Genomic DNA, 22,067 nt, shown 5'->3' on the forward strand with positions numbered 1-22,067 from the left:
GGAGGTGGGCACAAACTCTGTCGCCCATAGTCACATCCAGACATCATCCCATGCCCCCATGGGCTGGATCCACCAAGGGATGGAGCTTACACCTTGGGGGTGACAGGGTGAGGACCAAGTGGGACCGAGTGGGATGGCTGGTGGCATTGTGGGGTGTCCCCTGAGGTGAGGGCACTCGTCAGGGGGATCCATGTATTCTTTGTATGAAAATAAATCTATTTAGCCAATATTTATACACAGGTGCCTTGGTTTGATTCCCCCTGAGCTCCTGTCACCGCTTTAGCCCCAGTTCAAAGCTCAGCCGTGGGAGATGTCCCCAAGCCAGATGATGTCCCTGGGTTGGTGGGTTATGGACTGGCTAATCCCAGTCTCCTGATCTGGTATGTCACCATCATCCTCACTTTTAATGTCGCTGTGTCCACCTGGCCACCACAGCAGGGTGACAGCTGGGCGAGCACCATGAGGAGCACTGTCTCTGTACCTTTTTGTCATGAGGAGGGACATACATGGTCACCAGAGGAATGTCCCAGCAGTGGGGAGCACAGCTGGCCTGACCGGACCAGCATGGGACATGAGGTTTTGGGATAGGACTCGTGTGCTCTCCCTGCCACCTAGGCCAGAGGGGACACGAGGCATTGGCCATGGGGACACATGGCCATGTGGTGGTCAGACATGACACAGAGCCATGGGGCACAGTGACACAAGATGTGGAGACATGGGGACATGGGGATGCAGGGCATTGGCAGTAGGGAGGTACAGGCACATGGGGACATGGATCTGCCCCGGACCCCGGGATGCAGGACCCTGGAGATGCAGGAAATGGGGTCACAGCAGGAAGGACAGGGGACACAGAGCCATGGAGCTACAAGACACAGAGATGCAAGATACAGGGACAGAGACCATGGTGACAGAAGCCATGGGGAAGCCGGGGAGATGGCACAGTTCATAGGGACACAATTAGGGACATGTTTTAACAGGTATGATGTTGAGGGGCTCACAGTTGGACTCGATGATCTCAAAAGTCTTTTCCAACTATAATGATTCTCTGATTCTGTGATAGGACACAGGCCGTGGGGCCGTGTGGACACAGGACGGTTGACATGGGCCATGGGGCCATGGAGCTACATGGTGGATAATGTGGGCCATGGAGACACAGACAGTGGGGTCATGGGGACACGGGATGATGACATGGGCCATGGCGTCATGGTCTATGGGATCTTAGGATCACAGGAAGGATGACATTGGCCACGAGGACATGGGGACACAGGATGATGACATGGGGACATGGGCCATGATGACAGTGGCCATGGAGCCATGGTGTCATAAGACGATGACATGGAGACATGGGCTACGGGACCTTAGGAACGCAGGCAGGATGACATTGGCCACGAGGCCATGGGGACACAGGATGATGACACTGGTCATGGAGCCACTGGGACAGAGGATGATGACATGGGGACATGGACCATGATGACATAGGCCATGAGAACATGGGGACATAGGCCGCGATGACACTGGCCATGAGGCCATGAGGACACAGGACGATAACATGGGGACACAGGACGATGACACGGGGACATGGGCCGCGATGGCACTGGACATGGGGACATCCCCCGACAGCCGACAGGGGGCGAGGGGCGCAAGGCGGCAGCGGGGCTGCGTGGCGTCACAGGGCTCCGCCCCTCACCGCCCATTCCTCCATTGGTTGGCTGAGCAGCCTCCGAAGCTTCCCATTGGCTGGGATATCCGTGGCGGGTAGGGGGCAGGCCGGAAGTGGCCGTGCCTGGGGCCGCTCTGTGTCGGCTGCTCCGCGGCTCGATGGTAGAGGGTTCTTCACGCGGAAGAGCGGCCTGAGGTGGCGGCAGGTGAGGGGGGGAGCGGGGGGGGGGGGGGCAGGGTGACCTGTCCGAGCTCCGGTACCGCCCGTGGTCCTCCCCGGTACCGCTCGGAGAGACCTCGGTACCGCCACGAGCCCCATTGGAGCTTTGGACTCTCCCCTGGTCCCAGCCTGGGACACCCCGAGGTGCCCTGGGGGGACTGAGACACCCCTAGTACCGCCCTGAGCAACATTGGAGCCTTGGGACCTCCCTGGTACCATCCTAGGACCCCCCGATACCGGTTGGTGTCCCCATGAGGAGCCATGAGACACCCTCGGTGTGACCTTTAGCGCCATTGCAGTCTTGGGACCTCCCTGGTGCTAGTGGGGGTCACCCACTGAGGCCTGTGCACCCTCTGGGTACTCCCTTAGCCCCACGGGAACCCTGGGACTCCCCTCCTGATACCAGGCTGGGACCCCTGGCACCTCCCTGAGCCCCCCTGGAGTCCCAGGACCCCCCTGGGACCAGCCTGGGACCCCCTTGAGCCCCACGGGAGTCCTGGGACACCCATGATACCAGTCTGGGTCACCCAAGGGAGCCCTGGGGACACACCAGCACCACTCTGAGCCCCAGTGGGGCCTTGGGACCCCCCTGGTACCAGCTTGGGACCCCCCTGGGGTACCCTGAGCCCAGCTGGAGTACTGCAACCCCCCCCCGGTACCGGTCTGGGTCACCCAAAGGAGCCCTGGGACACCCCCAGTACCACCTTGAGCCTTGGTGGAGGCCTGGGACACCCCAGGTACCACCTTGTGACCCCCCTGTACCACCCTGAGTGGCACCAGGGCCCTGGGACCCCTCAGTACCACCCTAGCTCTCCCCTTGGATCCCAGGGCCCCCCCAAGCTACAGCCCAATGTGACACTTGTTCATCTCCTTCAGGATCCCCCCTAGCATCCCCTTCTCTTCCCAATTCCTGCTTTAAAATTGCTTCAGTTTTCATTTTCTGACATCTTGCATAGGAAACCAGTCATTTTTTAAAAAAATTTTTTGCAGCGCTCTTTGAAAGGCCATGAGTCTTGATGCTGCACATTGGTCTAAACGCACGTTTATTGCGAGTATGTCATCATTAAGGAGTTGAGGAAAATGGCCTCTTAATGTCTTCCCCTTTGCACATGGCAGCATCTAATTGGCAGTGAGAAAACAAGGGCTGGAAGAGAGAGTATTTATTAGATTGGGTGCACAGAGCTTCTCTTTAGTTCTGTTTTACTAAATAATAAGTGTTGGTTCCTTCAGCTGAGATATAAAATGTCAGTGCGAGCTGCGGTCGTGCGAAATAAGGGAACTACCCCCGGACCACATGATTTCTGTCTCCTCACCAGTCTCCTACGGCCTCCGGGGTGCTTGTGCTGTCACTGCTCATCTCTTGCACCAGCTTTGGGACGGTCCTGAGCGGCTGGCACAGGGTCACCTGCAGGTTTGGCACCCTGTGTGCACGTCCCCAGTAATTCTGCCCTCTGATGTGCTGAGCTTCTGTTGCAATTTTGCCTATGTTTTCCTCCCAACCCACCTGTTTTTGCTCTTAAAAACAGCTGCTTTCATGTTTCCTGCCGCAATGCCCCAAATGGGTTTCTACTTCCCTTATTTCATCTGCCCAATTCTTCCTCTCTCCACTCTGAAGTTTCTTAAAAGTTTCTAGCAGGTAGTGATAACAGAGACATCTCTCTTACGTGCCCTTCCTGGATGTCCATCTGCTTTGCTCCAGGCTTGGAAACTGGCCAGGAGTCTCCAGTGTCTCTTATGTTCTTTATACCAGTACATGGAAAAGGGTAGCAGAGAGGCTATGGGATTTGCATCCTTTGAGATAGCAAAGCTCAACCGGTGAGGCCTCATTAACCTGCTTTGAGCAGATAGAGCTTCCAAAGGCCTCTTCCAACCTGTGTTATTCCGAGATCCCATGGTAATGGGTGTATCTGTGCTGTTACAAAGATGTCACGTGGGAATTTTTTTCTAGTCTGACTCTGCCTTTTCCCACAAGCCAGGGGAAAGATGACAACCAGCGTCCTGCCTTCAGCAGGGGATGGATATTGCTATTACATCCTCACGGATGACTGTGCCTATGGCAGCAAGTACTTCCAAGCTGGGAACATCTGTTACTGCAGCGAGAGGAGTTACCTCCGCAATTTCTCTGATGACCGGCCCCCGACCTGTTTCCTCAAAGTCATCATGTTGGATGACAGCTCCACTGTCACCATCAATGTGGAAATCCTGGAGCCCGTGCGCAAGGAGACAACCGCCTTCCTCCTCGCCATCAGCAGCCACCGCGAACGCCTCAACTATTTCTTGGATGGGCTGGGTCTTGAGGCAGCTCTGAAGGCAACGCCCGGCCAAAAAGTGCTGGTGGAGGTTGAACGGCAGCAATTCCCTGGTGTCATCCGCTACATTGGGAGCGTTCACAAAAATACCTCAGCTGTGCTTTGTCCCGTCTTCTTTGGGGTGGAGTTACAGGTAATGTGGCCCAGGAAGGTGGTTTTGCCTCCTTAGTGTTTGTGGACGTCCGTAACATGGCCTGTTTTGTAACAAACGCGTGATTCCTGCCACAACTGTGTAGCCTTTGTGCTGCGTGGGCCTGTGCAACCGCTTGGTCTCTGCTGCCCTCCTCCAACATCTTCTCTTGCCTTGCATAACTCGAAAGAGCATCCATCTCCCACTGTTTTCCTTGGAATTTCCCAAAATCCACCTCCTACATGAGCTTTGGTTGCTGCATTCCAGGTTGGGTGTGTCGCCCTGCCGGTGGCTCGGAATGTAACGTGCCTTTCTGGCATATTTTCAGGGTGAAGGCGAAAACAGAGGGCGCAGCGATGGCTCTTACCACGGCACTGAGTATTTCAAGTGCAAGCGGAACTGTGGGGTCTTCCTGCCATTTAACAGAATCCAGTTTACTCCCGCGCCAGACACCGACTACACAAAGCAGAAGCCCAAGGCAGATGCGGAGGAGGTGGTTCCTGTGAAAGTAGGAGATGCCATTAGTTTCTACGTGGACGAGGTGCTCACAAAGGGAATAGCAATGGCGGTTTACAGGGAGGGAAGCCAGTGGTTCGTTAAAGTTTGTCCGGTAAGATCAGCCTTGCCTTCTTTACGTGTTTATTCACTTATTTTGTACCTATGTTGTGGTGAGACCTTAAAAAGCATCCCCAAAAGGGATGTGGGGATTACATGCGAACTGTCTTTAAAATGGGTTCATGCTTCAGGAAATCCCTGTATCTGATAGATTTCAGCTGATTCAATCTTCTTTCCTATCAGGAAGAAGAAGGAACAACTGACATTTTCAGAGAAATCCCTATGGACTCTGTTGTGAAGGAAAACTTGCTCTCTCAAAGTAGGTTATCATGAGATATGTCTGCTCCGTGTACCTTGTTGTGGGTTTAGGCATTTATTAATTTATTTGTAGGGCAGTCGGTGGGCTGAAAGTGCAACAGGAGCATCAGCTAGTCCCACATAAGTCGGGATCAGAGGTAAAGAAGTTGAATAAAAAATGTCTCGAGATTTGGGCAGAATTACTTGCATTAGGCAACTAGAGCTCTGAGTCTCCCGGTTTATCAGAAAGAGCAGAGATTCTGCTTGCAAGGCAGAAGTACTTTTCAAGGGAAGAAAATGTCACTGGTTAAAGAGTCTGTAATTTAGCTGTAGCAGGTGGATCAGTAGCTTCTTGCTGATGCTAGGCAAACCCAAAGGCACAGATGACATCAGTGACAACGTGAGTCGCCAGGTGAACTAGCAAATTGGTGGATTCTGCCTCTTGCCACCAAAAGATGCTGGTTTTGTCAGGGCTGGCCAAGGGGAGCTGACTCATCTCAGTAAAGGCAGAAAAACAGTGTGGACCTTCCACTTCCACCAATCCAGGCTACTACAGAGGGCCAGATAAAGCTCCAGAGCAAGGTCAGACTGTGCCTTTTTGAACAGGGAGAAAGAGGAGAGGGATCCTCCCCTTTCAGTCTAAACAAGCTGTTGGACCAGCTCAGCCTTTCCTTTGAAGCTGGCGCTGAGTCACACCGTGCTCAGCTTCGTGCTTCCCTTTGCTCTAGAATTTCAAAATACAACCAATATTGTCATTAGAAGTTGGCTTCCTACCTCTCTTGACATTCTCTTTTTACCCGCTAGATTTGTTTTTACCGTACGAGTCTGATATGGACCCAGGACATCCAAATCAGATGAAACAAGAGCTGAGTGAGAGCGGTGAGGATTGTGAAAGTGGAAACTCATCCCTGGAGGTGAACTCCATGGTCCAGATCACCTTGGACAAGGGCAATCAGGTGTCAGGAATCATCCGCTGGTTGGGATACTTGCCCCAAATTAAGCACAAAATGGCAGGAGTTGAACTGGTAAGGAGCAAAAATACTTCTCACAGTGAGATTGCAAATCAGAAGCAGCTTTTTTCTTCTCTCTGAAGACATTCAGTGCGTGACCCCATTTCTCTCAGCATGACCATAGTGGGGCCACTGACATATCAGAGTTTGAACTGTTGAGTACAAGCCCACCTGGTAGCAAGTATATTGCCTAGGGCATGGAACTGGGGTTCAAGATGCCAAAGTGGTTTATATATATATGTGGTGTATATATATATGTACACACACGTACACACATGCACACACATATATATAGGTCTTCTCCTGACTTGCTGTATGAAATGAGGCAAGTTTCATGCTGCCTTATTTCCCCAGTTATCACTGAGGACACTTGAATGCCTGCAGAGGGATTTTAAGGCCTTATTTGCTGTTCTGACGAGGTTCTGTTTGAGAACATTGAGGGATGTTATTTAAAAATGGGGCAGAATAACTACGAGTCCTGCAAATGGCATCACTAGGTTTAAAGCATAATCAGAATAAAGGAAAATACCTGCAAAATGAGACCACATGTTCATAGCTCTCAGGATGCCAAATAACCATGTAGGGAATCACACCTCATTCTTACGGTGCCTGCTCGTGTCCTTTATTTGGGCTCTTTTCCCAGGATGAAGACAAGGGGGTCACAGCTGGCGAGTGGCTGGGCAAATACTATTTCCACTGTGCTCCGAAGCGGGGCCTCTTTGTGAAGCTGCAGTCGTGCCAGCCCGACGTTCGCTTCCAGTGTTCGCCCCACAGTGACCTGAATCTTATGGATTATAGTAAGTTTTCTGGGAAGAGGGGAGAAAGGATCAAGCTAGGACAAAATACAGTGCAGAGGTCCTTGTGTGCAGGCTAATTCCATCTACTGAGAGCAGAAAGTGTCCAGCTATCACAGAGTCCAAAATCCCCTTTTAGCCTCAGAGAGTGCTGTGTGTAGGCCTGATACATCTCCTTGTGCAGAGAAACTGAATATTTACATACTTTACATTCCTCATTGCATATCAGAACTCACTAGCAAAGTTATTTCTCTCTTGTTCACGAGGGCGAGTTGGCTGCAAATGCTTTAGTTGCCTTATATACATGGAATAAAAGGATAGTCCTGGTCCCCAAAATCTTCCATTTTGAGACCAGAGATGTTCACGCAAGAAAATTTTGAGACAGTATTATATCATCATTATTATTTGTCATTTTCCTTGGGTGTTGCAAGAGATATAAATATTAAGGACAGTGAGGAAAGGAAAGGGGAAGGAAAGCTCTTGTGTAAATGAGACCTGATTGTGGACAAGTGTTTTAGGGCAGCTAGGCTAGGCCCTATGGCTATCTTAAATGTTTCACCAATGTAAATTGTATGTGTGGCCCTAGGGACTTGGAAGGGACAACGCAGGCACACGGGTAGGATGTCAGCTGATTCTAGTGTTGTACCTGGTGGCTGAGAAATAAATGGGAGCTGCACAAAGGAGAGATGATTAAATCAATTTTAATGTAGAGCTTGAAGGAAATCGTTTAGAAACTTAGTTCCTTAAATTCTCTGCTGAATTTTGTCCTCCTGTGAAACTGGATTGACACCTGCCTGCCCCACGGGGCTGCATGTGCTCAGGGGTGTTTCAGGTGTACCCTGTGCATTTCCATTCCTCCTGCAACCAGGATAACGGGACATTCGGTCCTCTTCATTCATGACAGGATCGGAGGGACTAAACCAAGCTGTAATGTTTGGTACCAGCTTCTGCCTTGTTCAGGCTCCATATTCACAGCTTGTATCACAGATGTTTCTGCAGAGAGCTCCCAAGCTTGTGTCTAACACAACAACAACAAATTTGTAGGTCGTCTTCTCATTATCCGTGTCAGAAGGGTGGTAGAGGTAGCATGGGTTGGTAGAGCTCTGCTCTGGCAAGGGAGAGGTAGTTTGTTGGGCAGAGGGGAGCTGGATGAGCTGGGAAGCTAAAGGGACTTGCTTCTGTTACTTGTGTTGCAGGAGAGCAAGAAGCTCTTCCCCAGGTCCGGGTGAATTTTCCTCCCCTCGGGAATGAGAGGGCAGTGCAGGTCCTGCAAGGGCGGATGAAGGGGATTCAAGGCCACTGTAATTCCTGCTACATGGATGCAGCTCTCTTCAGGTAAGAGTCTGCTAGGGCAGGGCCCTGCTGCGAAATCGTAACCTTTTAATAGGGGCAGAGCCTGAAGCCCAAGCTTCCCTGCACCTCCAGCACGGCTGGAAACTCACCCAGTGTGAGCAAGGATGTAATTGTGTGGAGATGCAGCCTCACTGCTTGCTGCCTTTTGATCTCCCTTGTAATCTGGTAGGTTTGCAGGCTTCAAAGTAGCTCTTGGGAGTACTTAAGGTACCCGAGTATCTGTCCAGCATAGTAGTGAAAGATGGTTGCTGTCTGGACCAGACCAGTCTGACTCTGCTATTGGAGGTAATGACCACAAACTTATTTCAAAGAAACTGTCCCTGGAGAGGAAAAGCCTCAGTGATGCCCTTGCATGAGCAGTTTTAGCTGCAAAGTGGGAGATTTCATTGTCTCTAAGCTATTTTCTTGCTTGCTGCAAGTTTTCATTAAACCAGACAGAGTTTGTCATCTTACTGTGGGGGTTCTTTATCACTCGTGTTTCTGTAATTGCACACACGAGTTGTTGAAAATAAAACCCAGCACGTGTCACTCAGCACTGCGGTTTGGATCCACCTGCTGCTGCCAACCCATCCGACTTGCACGTGTTCTCTTTTCAGCCTCTTCTCCTGTACGTCCGTGCTGGACTCCATGCTCTTCAAGCCCTTCCCGCTGTGTGACAGGAACGTCCAAAACATTCTGCGGGATGAGATTGTGAATCCCCTTCGGAGGTGAGTGTAGTATGTGGGAATTTGGGAAGTCGTCCGTCTGTCCTCGTACCTTCTCTGCCAAACAGATGATAATTGTCACTGAGAGAAAGGATGGCTTGTTGGGGGGCCTCCTGCCAGCCATATCCAAAGCTCTTCCTTGGATTTTTCTTCCAAGGGTTCCCTTTCTGTAAGGCTGTCGTGATTCCTGCTGTGTGCATGTGAAAAGTTAATAGCCCCATTTCGTGGAAATGCCTATGGAGGTCGGAATGTTGACTCTTCAGCTTGTTGTATCTGTGGTGTAGTGACTGTATGGAAAGGCAGTGAGCACTGAGGCTGCTGCCCATGGCACGAGAGCTAAATTCAATGGACTTTGTGTCAAAGATACCAAGTTCTTTCCTCGCCTTCCCTACTTTCCCCTAGGTGTGGGAGTGAGGCACTGAGAGCTGCTTGTATGCAGGGTGTTAGCATCCTTCCAGGTGGGTTGAAGCCTGGAACTTCCTTGCTGAATACAAACCAGGGATTCTTTGAGAGGGTGAGATTTAAATAATCCTCCACAGCTGCTTTTTGCTTCCAGGACTGGCTTCGTCATGGCCAGGAGTGTGATGCACCTCAGGGAGCAGCTAACTGAGAAGGGCCAGTATTCGAGTTTTACCACTGCTGAGAAAGGTAATAGGCTGCTGGGAGCCTTCCCAGAATTGCTTGGATGTGAATTGCCTCATCCAGGCGCCAGGCTGACAACCTCGGTTTCCATTTCTCCCATGCACATGTATTAAAATGCCTGATTTATGCATTTTTTACGTGAGTGTGAAATATATGTATAAAATATTTTCATTTTTTAAAACTCTGTGATGTTTGCAATAGCTATTGCTTTTGGGAAGAGAGAGGAAGAACTGTGTAAACAGAATTGAAACAAGGGAAATTTCCCTAGTGTTTGATTTATGCTTGGAGTTATGCCCTGTCCCTAACCAGCACTCTTGTGCTATTGTATATATATTTTAGCCAGGGATGATTTAGCTTCTAATTTGTTTCTTGAGCTTCTATAGCTGTTCCTCGTTTCACGTTGAGGTAATAGGCACCTACTATTAGCACTAAAAGCATTAAGGTGTCTCTCTGAAAAGAGTATCACTGTGTTGGCTCAGCTTGGAAGAATGTGGTATCAGTTCTGCATGCATCATCTAAACAGCCAGATACAGCTAAAAAAACATTCTGTCTGAAGAGATTGAAAAATGAGCTAAGAGAAGGCCATTTATTGGCTGGATGACAGAGCTCAGAGGGTGGTGATCAGCGGTGCAGTCTCTAGCTGGAGGCCTGTAGCTAGCGGTGTCCCCCAGGGGTCAGTCCTCAGTCCAGTCCTGTTCAATTTATTCATCAATGACCTGGATGAAGGCACAGAGTGCTCCCTCAGCAAGTTTGCTGATGATACCAAACTGGGAGGAGTGGCTGATACCCCAGAGGGCTGCGCTGCCATCCAGAGGGACCTGAACAGACTGGACAACTGGGCGGTGAAAAACCTCATGCAATTCAACAAGGGCAAGTGCAAGGTCCTGCACCTGGGGAGGAATAACCCCAGACACCATTACAGGCTGGGGACTGACCTTCTGGAGAGCAGCTCTGCAGAGAGGGACCTGGGTGTCATGGTGGATGACAAGTTGACCATGAGGCAGCAGTGTGCCCTCGTGGCCAAGAAGGCCAATGGGATCCTGGGGTGCATTAAGAGGAGCATCTCCAGCAGGTTGAGGGAGGTGATCCTGCCCCTCTACTCAGCCCTGCTGAGGCCACATCTGGAGTTTTGTGTCCAGTTCTGGGCTCCACAGTACAAGACAGATGTGGAGCTGCTGGAGAGCGTCCAGCGCAGGGCTACGAGGATGATCAGGGGCCTGGAACATCTGCTCTATGAGGAGAGGCTGAGGGAGCTGGGCCTGAGTGAGGAGAAGGGGGCCAGCCTCTTCTCAGTGGTGGCCACCCACAGATCTAGAGGTAATGACCACAAACTGAAACACCAAAAGTTCCACAGGAACTTAAGGAAAAAATTCTTAACAGTGAGGGTGACAGAGCACTGGAACAGGCTGCCCAGAGAGGTTGTGGAGTCTCCTTCTCTGAAGGAGATCTTCAAAACCCGCTTGGATGCAGTTCTGTCCACATGCTCTAGGTGACCCTGCGTGTGCAGGGGGGTTGGACTAGATGACCTCTAGAGGTCCCTTCCAACCCTAAGCACTCTATGATTCTATGATTTTTTTTTCTGTCCCTATTTCAGAGGGACAGTTTGCTTTTTTTCCATGTTTGCTTGAAGATTTGTGCATTAACCAAAGGCACTCAGCTCCTCATTCAAACACCACCTTAGCTAGAGTAAAAGAGAAGATTCCCACTTTCCAACTGCTGACTCTTGTTCATCAGAGAGTTTTAGCCTTGTGAATGGGCCTGGGTAAGGGAATGTTCCTTGTGGGATGTGACTTGTGCTGTTCTCTGAATTTCCAGATCCTGAGGAGTTCCTCAATCTGATAATGCATCAGATCCTGGGAATAGAGCCACTCCTGAAACTGCAGTAAGTTTCTGTATCTGAGTGATGCAGTTTGCCCAGTCCAGGTTCACTGTTTATTCACCTTGCAGTTATTTCACTTTTTTATCCAGACTTTGAAGGCACAACCGAGCAAGTTGTGTACAGGACCTCTCTGCTGTCCATTAATAACAGCCTGTGTAGCTTGTGATCTTGTCCCAGGTGGCCAGTCTAGGAAAAGATGCTTCAAAACTCTCCCTGGACACGTCACCTTCAGAAAATGATGAAAGAAACTATTATCAGAGCTGGTAGCGGTTTGGGAAGCCTAGTGTCCATCTTCAGCACAGAGCCCACATGATCTGACAGCCTTTGGATGTAGTTAAGTTGTATGCAGACTGTCAAACTGGCTCTGATCCTAGAGCCTGCCAAACAGGGAGCCCATGGAATGTAGTCCCAGTTTTCTCAGGTCTCTGCAAAGAAAATGAGGGTCTGAAGGAAGCCAAAAATAACTGTGCTGTTGAGGAGCATAGAAGGGGATTGTTGGATTTCTGGGCACCCTTGTTGGGTTGTCAGTCAAGCCTCAGCTCAGGGAGCTGCTCAGAAAGGCAGAGCACAGAGGCAGCTCTGTGCTGCAGCTCCCCTGCGGAGGGTCAGCTAAAGGAAATCCTGTCCCTGCTGGCTCAGGGATGCAGAAATTCTGGGACATCTTTTGCACATAACTCACCTTTGAATGCACAGTTTTGCCTTGCAGCTTTGTGTGTGTGTGGTTATAAAATAACTTTTTAGCTGAGCTGATTTTGCTGACTGTGATGTGAAGCTGCGAAATATTGAAACATCTTGAATTGTTACACTGAAGAGGAGGAAACTGTGTTATGCTCTTTGGAACAGGATATGATGCTAGTAGGGTAGAGAGACTAAATGTAGTTCTCTTCTTCCTAGTGTGTATTTAGTATTTTGGGGTGGAAAAGTGCTGTTTTTCAGTGTTCCAGCAAGCACCCCTTGGTGCCCCATGCCCAGAAACTATTGCAGGACAAAAATGGAGTGTCCTCTGAGAGCTCAGATGTCTGTGGCACCAGGTAAACAAGCTGCCTGTGACGGCTTCCTGCAGGTCCGGAGGCCAGGAGGAGCAGGAATGTTACTGCTACCAGATATTTATGGACAAACAGGAGGATCTGGTGATTCCTGATGTGCAGCAGTTAGTGGAACACTCCTTCCTGTCCTCCGATCTGAAGCTAGTGGAGGTGAGCCTGGCTACCTTCACTATCTGCTGCCTTCTTCTTCTTTCCTCCAACGTGCCTGTGCCTTTTAGACCTGAGAGAAGTCTTGGGATATCTGAATGTGAAGGAAAAAGGGTCTTGCTTTTCCTCTAGTACTGTTATGTCCTGTGGATACCTTGAGTAGAACATCTTTAGTCCAAGGAGGCATAGGGAGAGCAGAGTCCCTGTAACTGGTCTCTTCTGGCTTGGTGACACATTTGCCTTTCTCTTCCCAGATCCCATCTTGCTTCATTATCCAAATGCCACGTTTTGGGAAGGAGTATAAAATGTTCAGCAAAATCATTCCTTCCTTAGAGCTGGATATAACTGACCTGCTGCTTGACAGTAAGTTCTTGGGCAGTGTTACTGTGAGGAACCGCGTGACGAGTCTTGTCTCTTTGGGTTGTGAGGAGGAGAGGGATCCAGCTGTGATTCCTGTTCCCTGAGTTCTAGTTTGGGTAAGACAAGGTGCATTCGGGTGAGAGACCTGGGAAGGACACGTCCTGTCACTCCGGCAGGTCCCAGGGAGTGCTGTGTGTGTGGCGACGTGGCAACCCTCGAGTGTTCGGAGTGCTTCAAGGACAAGGTGTTCGCAGCCTCGGGCCTGAAGCAGTTCTGCAGCTCCTGCTCCAGACAGGTATTCATTTTCTTTGGGTGCTTCCAAAATCTGCCCTGGTGGCTGAGAAAGGAGCCAAACAGCTGCTCAGGTCAGGTAGAGATGGGCTGAATGAGTTACGTGAGCAGGGTCAACTGTCACTTGTTACTAAACTCTCCTGCCTTGCCCTATGCTTATGTAGAGTGTAAATAAGCCCTGATTTTGCCCAGAGTGAGTGCTGGGCCCTTGGTGTTGCTCCTGGTGAGACCCTCCTGTGGCTTTGTGGCCGCGCTCGGCCGGCAGCAGCTTCCCAACTCAACTCCCAGCTTTCAGGATGTCGCCGTTTTGCTGTTCCCCGGTATGTCGGGAAGAGCGAGCGGTGCCACCCCCGGCCCCCCACCAGGTTCACTCCCATTACCGGCGCAAAGGCCACAAGCTGAGCAGGCTGCGCATCCCCGAGGAGTTCCACAGCAGGAGCCCCCACGGCGGCCAGCGGGTCCCACGCGAGAAGCTGGAGCTCTTTGCAGTGCTCTGCATCGAGACCAGCCACTACGTCTCCTTCGTGAAATACGGCCCCGAGAACAAGCACTGGATGTTCTTTGACAGCATGGCCGACCGGCACGGTGAGGACGGGGCTGGGCACGGTGGGCATATCTGAGGGTCTGTAACGCTCATCATGTAGGGGCTGGTCGCTCTGCTTTGAGCTGGTGGATGGTTCCAGCAGGGCTTCGGAGTGACTTTGTGCCTAGAAGGAGCATGAGGCTTTCAGGGTGAATGAGTGGAATAGCAACTTTATATACAAAGGAGAGGCCTCGTACCTGAATTTTAGCCTGGGGAGAAGATTGAGAGGGGATCTGATCAATATGTATAAATACCTGAGGGGGGATGTAAAGAGGATGGGGCCAAACTCTTCTTGGTGGCGGCCAGTGATGGGACAAGGGTTAATGAGTATAAGCTGAAACAGGGGTAGTTCCATCTCCATATGAGGAAGAACTTATTTCCTGTGAGGGTGACAGACCCTAGCACAGGCTGCCCAGAGAGGCTGTGGAGTCTCCTTCTCTGGAGATCTTCAAACCCACCTGGATGCCACCCTGTGCTCTGGGTGTCCCTGCTAGAGCAGGGGGTTGGGCTACATGATCCCTAGAGGTCCCTGCCGACCTCAGCCATTCTGTGATTCTGTGAATTGGGTGCCCTCACGATCCTCCATCCAACACCAGTTGTTAAGCAAAGAGGATGACTAGGCCATGCACGTTTTGAGTCCCTTCTAGTGGGGATTTTTTGAGCCAGGCAGAGCTTAAAAAAAGACAGTTCTGTCCTCACTTCGTTCTTGGCATCTCAGTATCTCAGCCAAGGTATTACATTACTTTCCCTTGCAATAGTATGTGTTCAAGCTGTGAATCCTTGTCCCTCGGGACCTGCTTGGGACTCAGACCTGTCTCCCTCTTTTTGGGTCAGGAGATGAAAAGGGCTTCAACATTCCCATGGTAACGCTGTGCCCTGAAGTTGCCAAATACCTGGAGTTGCCAGTGGCCACCCTGGCCCTGGAGCAACCCCGTGACATGGACGGCGTGGCCAAGCGCCTCTTCTGCGACGCCTACATGTACATGTACCAGAGCAAGAAGATGGCACTTTACAAGTGACCTTCCTTGACCTGGTGCTGTCCTGCAGCTTTTCAGAGAGCTGAGCTGGGACCAAACCTGCAGCTGCTGATGGGTAAAAGCAGCTGGGGCGCGGGACGCCCACCTTGCACTTCTGCCTCTTCTTGCCTCCTTCGGTGCTTGGTTTGGAACTGTCTCCAGGAGCTCACTGGGGTTTGGAAATGCTGGACCTGGCTTTCCCATGTGAGAGCTTGTGCTGCTGCAGAGCTGAACGTGAGCTGTCACACTCAGACACGTCCATCTTTACCACCCTCTGCCTGTTCCAGCTTCTTCAGGTCCTCCCACAGCTTCCTCCCTACCACCTCTTCCCTCCGAAGGTCAGGACCAAACCATGAGCAGGTTAGAGCAGTAGCTGTAACCAAAGCAGCAGCAGTTGCCCTCAGACTTGCCAAGGGTATGAGAAAACCATGGCCTCATCCTGACTAACGCTTCCTAATGTGGACTTGCTGAGGAGGGGCTGGAAAGAGGGGTTTTCTTGAGGAGTACAGCTGCAGTCTGAGGTCTTCCACCTCATTTTAGCACTTACTGCCTTATCTCCATATCAATGTCTGAGATAGGTGAGCAAGAGCAGTAACACACACATACATAAAAACAATCACTTTTCAAATTTATTTTCCGCTATAACTGCACTAACATCCTGAACACCTCCTCTTCTACTAATTTAAATAATTTACATTTGCAAAGTGGAGGTTCTCCCCCCTTAAGCACATGCTCCCTGTGCCTGCAGGCAGCTGTTAAAAGGAGTCTGTGCTAAGAGTTGGGCTGCTCAGGCTGCAGACTGAGGGTACAGGATAAACCCAAGGGCTGCAGCTCCTCCTGCTCCTTCCCTCTGTGTCTGTGGGGCGATGGTGCCAGCTCCGATACTGCTGGTGCCTCTGACCATCATTTCCTTGTCTGTTCTTCCTTCAGCATCTGGTACAAACCCACAATATCTCTACTGCAGGTATAGTGGGGGCTCAACTCTGCATCTCTGGTACTTTAGTGCTAAAATTCTTAAGTTAAAATGCAAACCAGCTTCCTCTTAGCTGGAGTGTTTTATATTTTTTCCCCCTTAGCACATTAAGCAAATCATGGTACAGTGCCTTACACAGGACAGGCCCAGCAGTGGCAATGCAACGGAAAGTATCTGCCTAGCCTGTTCTTTCCCTTTTTTTCTCTAAAAAGGGATCATGAGTCTGTGCTTCACTGACCTCTTAATTTCTAGTGTGTGATACGCAGCATATGCTGCAAAGATGTAAGCTAACAAGAAAAAAAATACCTCTTACCAAGATGGTGCTGGGGGAGGATGTGCAAATCCAGATGACTTTGCAGTCACTGGAGCTGGGAGCATGGACATGAAGCATCATCCTCGGCACTTCCTGAGCACCAAGATGAAGATCCTAGGTCCTGAAATGGGGTCCAGTGTCTGGAGCAGCCCCTTATTGAAGCTGCATCTCAATCTCACTGGTACTTTCCACTGCTCTCCCTGGCCGCATGTTTTATAGTGTGGGGCTCAACGAGGGTCTCTTTGCTCATGCATTTTACAAGCTGGATGTGCAGGGGGAAGGATTTGATCTCTTTATCTTCCAAACCCAGCTGGGATTAGTGAAAATTTGCTCATCTCACAAGTGAAGTGGCTTTGGGGGCTGCTTTTCCCTTCCATGTAACAAGTTTCGTTGATTCCACTGTGATAAAGTCTTTGGAACTGCCAGTGCTTCAGCCTCGTGTCTGAGACGTGCCCAGAAAGGCACCAAGGGTGATGTGGGAGCCAGCAGAGCCCCTGGAGCAACAGGCTGCCCCACCATGGGGACATGGAGAAGAGCCCAGGCCCTTTTACTGTCATCCCTTGCTTTTTGTTTTGCCTCTATTCACTTCTCAAACATGACATGAAATGAAGGGCGTTGAGTTAAACGTGAACCTCAAGGGCATGAGTGTTCCTGGAGGGACCAGGACAGCCACACATGGTGTTTGAAGCAAGAGGATTAAGGCATTTATTTCGTTTTGTGTTTGGGACAGAATAATCACTGAGATGAGGGCCACGTTTTCTGTATAACAGTCAAGTGAAAGGGTCCCTGCACTAACACGAAACCCGTCTCCAGGCTTGGTTGGGGCCTGATACAAAACAGAAAGATATAAAAAGGGGGCAGCAAGGCAAAGCTGAGAGCAGAGAGGGCAAAGAGTGTCCCATAAAGCATAAGGCTGGGGGGAGGAGGGGACAGGGTCACTTGAGCCCCATCGCTCAAGCTGCCTCGATGCGGGTTAAGGCCACATTGTTGCTTCCCCTGTCTGGGCCGCGGGGATGCTGCAGCTGCAGAGGGTTCCTGAGGCCACCAAATCCTCAGCCAGGCTGGCGAGTGCTGCAAGGAGCGAGTGACCTCTGCGAGACACGGCGAGCGCTCGGACACGGAGGCGGCACCACAGGCACCAGGTGCGCAAGGCTGCCACCATGGAGCTGCCGAGATGGACAGGGAAGGGGATGCTCTGCCCCGTGGGGAACACAGGGAGCGGTGTCCGTGCCATCCCGTCAGCCCCACAGAGGGACGCCGTCCTCGGAGCCGTTTGTTGCCAATCAGTCGGTCAGGAAAGTGCCGGAGGAGCCGACGCTGTGCGCTAGCTGGCACGCCGCAGCTCCCCAAAGAGGCCGTGCAGCTTCTCCGTGATGGCCACCTGCGGCAAGAGCGCGAGGAGCGGAGTGAGCGCTTGTCCCGCGAGGAAGAGCCCCGCACGCAGGGGCCCCCTGTGCCGTACCGGGTAGGGCTCGGGCTGGCGGAGGCGCCGGTGCGCTGGGCTGAGGCGGCTGAGCGCGGCCTGCGCGTGGCTCCTCACCTGCGGCAGGCTGGGCAGCGCCGCGCACACCTGCGGGAGGGAGGCGCGAGCACATCCGCACGGGGAGCCGGACCCTGAGCCCACCGGGGGCTGCCAGAGCGCCTGGCTCTCCCCAAATTGGTAATGTTTTAAAGCAGAGAAAAGCCAGGTTGGGTTAAGCACAAGGGTGTGAGCCTTGGGACCCAGGGAGGGAGCCTGATGGCTCCCGCCTTCCCCCAGCACAGCCTGGAAGAGGAGGCCATGTGGTGGGGACAAGGACATCACAGAGCCAAGCGAGCCCAGCAGCTTCGAGGCCATGGAGGGGACAGGGTAGAGCCGGTCTGACCTGTCCGTCTTTGAAGTACGTGCGATGCAAGGCCTCCACGGTGGCAGCCTTGACCTTGCGGGCCTCTCCGTTCTGCCCCAGGACGTGGACTGTGAGCTCCTGGCCTGCGCTGGGTGAGGGCTCCTCCTCCAAGGCCATGAGGTCCATGAAAGGGTGACCTGCAGGGTGAGGGGAGAGCAGGCAAATTGCAAAGCTGAGGGCAGGATCTGGGGACAGGAGGGGACACAGCTCAATACTCCTGGAGGAGCCTCCCAAGCTTCTGGCCTTGCAGGGAGCTCTGGGCCTAATGCCCAGCACGCTAAGTGGGCATTCTCGTGGGGCACGGGGGGCACCGTGAGCAGCAGGGCTCACCGGCAGCATCGTAGAGCCGATAGACCCTCTTCACGCCCGGGATCGTCATCTTATCCTCATCCTCTGTGAGCTTCAGGCATGGGGAGTCGTTCACCTTCACCAGCTGCAGGAGGAGGCGCGAGGCTGTGGGGACGGGCGCCGAGGAGGCTGGTAGCGCGCGGAGAGCAGGGCTGCCGTTACCTTGTAGACGCAGCCCAGCGACGGCTGCAGCGGGCACGTCACGAGGTTCGTCCCGATGCCCAGCACGTCGATGTCGTTGCCCTGCCATGGCAGAGAGGATAGCAAGCATCAGCAGCCCCATCCCTAGGCTGCTTTTTAGCCCATGCCAAAGGCAGAACCGTAGGGCTGTCAGAAGCTGCTCTGCTCTAAGTATCCACCCACCCACCCATCCATGCATACATTCATCTTGCCATCCATCCATCCCACCCAGAATCCACTTTTTCCAGCCCAGACACCCTTCATGGTGCAGCACAGAGATGCAGGGCAACTGTCAACCCCTTGCTCCAGTGCTCAGAGGCCTCCAGCAGAGGCAGAGGTGACGTCCCGGCCGCAGCGGCGGCCACCTCACCTCTCGGATAAAGTCCTCCAGGCTCCGCTCACTGATGTCGTTGCTCACAGCAATAGAGATGGTCTCGAACCAGGGCACCTGGAAGCTGCAGAGAGAAGCAAGGGGCCCTCAGCACCCTGCAGAAACCCTCTCTGCAAGGGAAAGGCGCCTGTGACTCACTGGGCGCTGCAGGCGCGAAACGCCCGGCGGATCTCCTTGGACTGCTGGGCCAGGTCCCCACTGTCCAGGCGCACCCCGATGGCGCGGTAGCCCAGCTCATTCAGCGCCAGGGCCACGGTGCAGAAGTTGGGAAGGCCACTCCTGGCAGGGGAGAAGGGAAGGATTAGTCTGTCAAGGACATAGGAGCGATAAACACTACATAAAGCTGTCCAGCAGCAGAGGCTTCTCAAGAGCTGCCCTTTTCCCTCCTGTCCCCAGCTCTGTATGATGGGAAGGGGGATCCATCCGGCCCCATTGAACTCCCCTTCTTCCTAACATCCAAGACCTGGGCTCCCAAGGAGGTGGGAGAGCCCTGGCGCCCTCACCGCATGACGCAGTAGGTGTCCAGCAGACCCTGAAAGTTGCGTGGGAAGCTCACGGCGTAGGAGACGAAGGCAGCCAGCTCGCCGCGGTTCACCTTGCTTGGGGAGACCTGCAGCAGCTCGCACACCCGTGGCAGCCACGACTCGGCCAGCGAGGGGAGATCCACCGGCTCTCCTCCAGCGGCAGGCACCAGCACCTGCCCGGGGACAAGGGCCACACTGCAAAGCTGGCTCTGCTGCCACCCAATGCCCAGAAATGCCCCCCAGCCTGTGTCCTCGCCTGGTTGTGGGACTGCGATACTCACCCGGGGCTCCACCTCCGCCAGTGATGTGAAGGACATGATGAACGAGTGGGCCACGGTGCCCTGCACAGGGATGCCATAGAGCTTCCCTGCCAGCACGTTGCTGGTGCAATCGAAGCCTGCGGCGAGGGAAGTGGAGGGTGAGGGAAGAGGGAAGAGCTGGGAAGAGCTGCTCCGCAGGGCTGCGCTCACCCCCAATGTAGGAGTACTTGGAAGCCGAGAGGCCACCGTCCGGACCCTGGGCGCGACGCAGCCCCAGCTCCATCAGCTTTGTGGCTGGACCAGCAAGAAGCCGGAAGCGGGCGGCGTTCGTGGACACCAGGCTATGAGAGAGGAAGGTGAGAGACGCCCTGGGAGGCTCCCAGACCAGTTCAGCTCCACTCCGACTCTGAGCCGAGGTGGATGGGCTCGGCTGAGGCCAAGCAGGATGCGAAGGGCCTGGCTACAATGGGGCCAAACGCGTCTCCCATGGCTAAGGGATCCCAGCCCCCCAAACCTGGGTGCTCCTACCTGGCATAGCTGACCAGGCACAGCAAGGTGGTCTCCAGCAGCTGCACCACCAGCAGCGGCCCCTTCACCTGCAGGAGCGGGACCTGCAAGAAGAGCCAGGCAGGCAGCAATGAGGCCTACTGCCCCAACGGAGCTGGAGTCAACAGCGCCTGGCAGTGAAAGCTGAGCCCCAGCCCAGCCACCCTGGCCCATGCTCACCCTGGAAAAGACAACAGAGCCTTCGGGCACGGAGGAGACGGTCACCTCGGAGGCATCCACGGTGCACAGGTACTCAAAGAAGGCCTCTTCAGTGGTGCTGGGCAGGACAGAGCGCAGGTAGGCGATATCTGCGCGGGGAGGCGAGGGCGGCCGCTGAGCGCGCGGGTGCTGCTCGTGCTGCGGGGGACGCCGCTCGCCGTGGAGCCCCACGAGGGCCAGGCCCTCGGGGCAGCAGCAGCCACACCGAGCTGCGGCCCCTTGAGGGACTGGCCTGGGTGCTCAACTCACCCTCCTGGTCCCCTGAGGGGTCTTCTTGCTCCCCTGAGAGATGTCCCTGCCCCAATCTAGCCACCCCAATGGCTCCCTCCATATCCCTCCAGGTGTCCCCTCTAAGAAAAGTCCATGTCTCCCCCCTCAGGTCCCTAACGGATGTCCCTGACCCCCCACCTACGTCCCCCTGTCCCTCCCAGATCCCCCAAGGGGACTCCTGGTCCCTCTGAGGGATTTTACTGTCCCCCCAACTCCCCAAAGGAGTGCCCTTGTCCCTAGGGTCCCTCTGGGGAGTGTCGCTGTCCCTCAGGATCTCTCTGAGGGCTCCTCTCTATCCCCCCCCGCCGCCACGGGGTTTATTTGCTGCTCTGAGGGGCATTCCTGCCCCACTTGGGTCCCCCGAGGGGTCTCCTCACCCCTCTGAGGTCCCTGTCCCACTTAGGCCACCCAAACTCCCCCCGAGGGAAGCCCTTGTCCCCCCGCGATGTCTCCCTGCTACCTCTGAGGGACCCCCCCTGTCTCCTGGGGTCCCCCTGAGGGGTGTCCCCCCGTCCCTCAACGCACCGGCGGCAGAGAAGCGGAAGGCGCGGAGGAAGCGCAGCGCCTCGGCCAGGCCGGCGCTCAGCGCGAAGGCGCCGCCGAAGGGGCAGCGGCGGAAGAGCAGCTCGGCGGCGGCGGGCGCGCGGTGCCGCCCGGCGCGCCAGTACCCGTACGCCATGGTGACCTGATAGAGGTCCGTGAGCAGCGCCATGGCGGCCGCGCCGCCGCGCCTGACCCGCCGCGGCCAATGGCGGGCGCCGCCGCGCGCGGGGGGCGCCGGGAGGTGTAGTCCCGGCGAGAGCGACGTCAGGCCTACCCGGGCGCGCGGGGCCACCAGGTCTACCCGGGGCATACGCTCTACCAAGGACACAGGCCTTTGCCTCTGCGACACACTATGCCCACCCACCCCGGCCCTCCCAACACTGCATGAGGACCCCTGCTCATGCCAGTAGGGCAGAAGGCAGAGCATGGACACAGCGCACAGCAAGGAAAACCACTACAACACAAGAGAACACAGAGCACAGATACAGCACACAGCAAGGAAAACCAACACAAGAGATGTCACTGGGTTCCTCGCTGCTTCCTTGTGGCTCAGGCTTTGGCCCTCTGCTTGTAGCGCAACACTGTGGCACTCGCTGTTTGTGCTGGCCAATGTTTGCAC

General features: G+C 53.7%; 2 protein-coding genes across 2 annotated transcripts; one reads left to right on the forward strand and one right to left on the reverse strand.

Moving 5' to 3' along the window:
- Positions 1 to 1,845: 1,845 nt before the first annotated feature.
- Positions 1,846 to 15,170, forward strand: LOC104580374 (ubiquitin carboxyl-terminal hydrolase CYLD). The gene is made up of 15 exons (XM_088531316.1): positions 1,846 to 1,865; positions 3,852 to 4,321; positions 4,647 to 4,928; positions 5,117 to 5,192; positions 5,975 to 6,195; positions 6,824 to 6,977; positions 8,171 to 8,309; positions 8,924 to 9,034; positions 9,588 to 9,679; positions 11,489 to 11,555; positions 12,616 to 12,748; positions 13,000 to 13,108; positions 13,282 to 13,400; positions 13,762 to 13,981; positions 14,814 to 15,170. The coding sequence occupies exons 2-15, from the start codon at positions 3,863 to 3,865 to the stop codon at positions 14,996 to 14,998; spliced, it is 2,367 nt and encodes a 788-aa protein (XP_088387442.1). The 5' UTR covers positions 1,846 to 1,865; positions 3,852 to 3,862; the 3' UTR covers positions 14,999 to 15,170.
- A 2,435-nt stretch (positions 15,171 to 17,605) lies between these two features.
- On the reverse strand, positions 17,606 to 21,620 carry NAPRT (nicotinate phosphoribosyltransferase). The gene is made up of 13 exons (XM_088531089.1): positions 21,431 to 21,620; positions 20,597 to 20,724; positions 20,399 to 20,481; positions 20,081 to 20,211; positions 19,892 to 20,007; positions 19,590 to 19,783; positions 19,225 to 19,365; positions 19,066 to 19,150; positions 18,678 to 18,758; positions 18,498 to 18,600; positions 18,147 to 18,304; positions 17,744 to 17,851; positions 17,606 to 17,662 (listed from the first exon to the last, which is right to left on the reverse strand). The coding sequence occupies exons 1-13, from the start codon at positions 21,615 to 21,617 to the stop codon at positions 17,606 to 17,608; spliced, it is 1,572 nt and encodes a 523-aa protein (XP_088387215.1). The 5' UTR covers positions 21,618 to 21,620.
- Positions 21,621 to 22,067: the final 447 nt, after the last annotated feature.

Source organism: Tinamus guttatus, unplaced genomic scaffold (genome assembly GCF_059628265.1).
Source record: "Tinamus guttatus ecotype Peru unplaced genomic scaffold, ASM5962826v1 Tinamus_guttatus_pri_ptg000032l, whole genome shotgun sequence".
In the NCBI taxonomy this organism is placed as follows: domain Eukaryota; kingdom Metazoa; phylum Chordata; class Aves; order Tinamiformes; family Tinamidae; genus Tinamus; species Tinamus guttatus.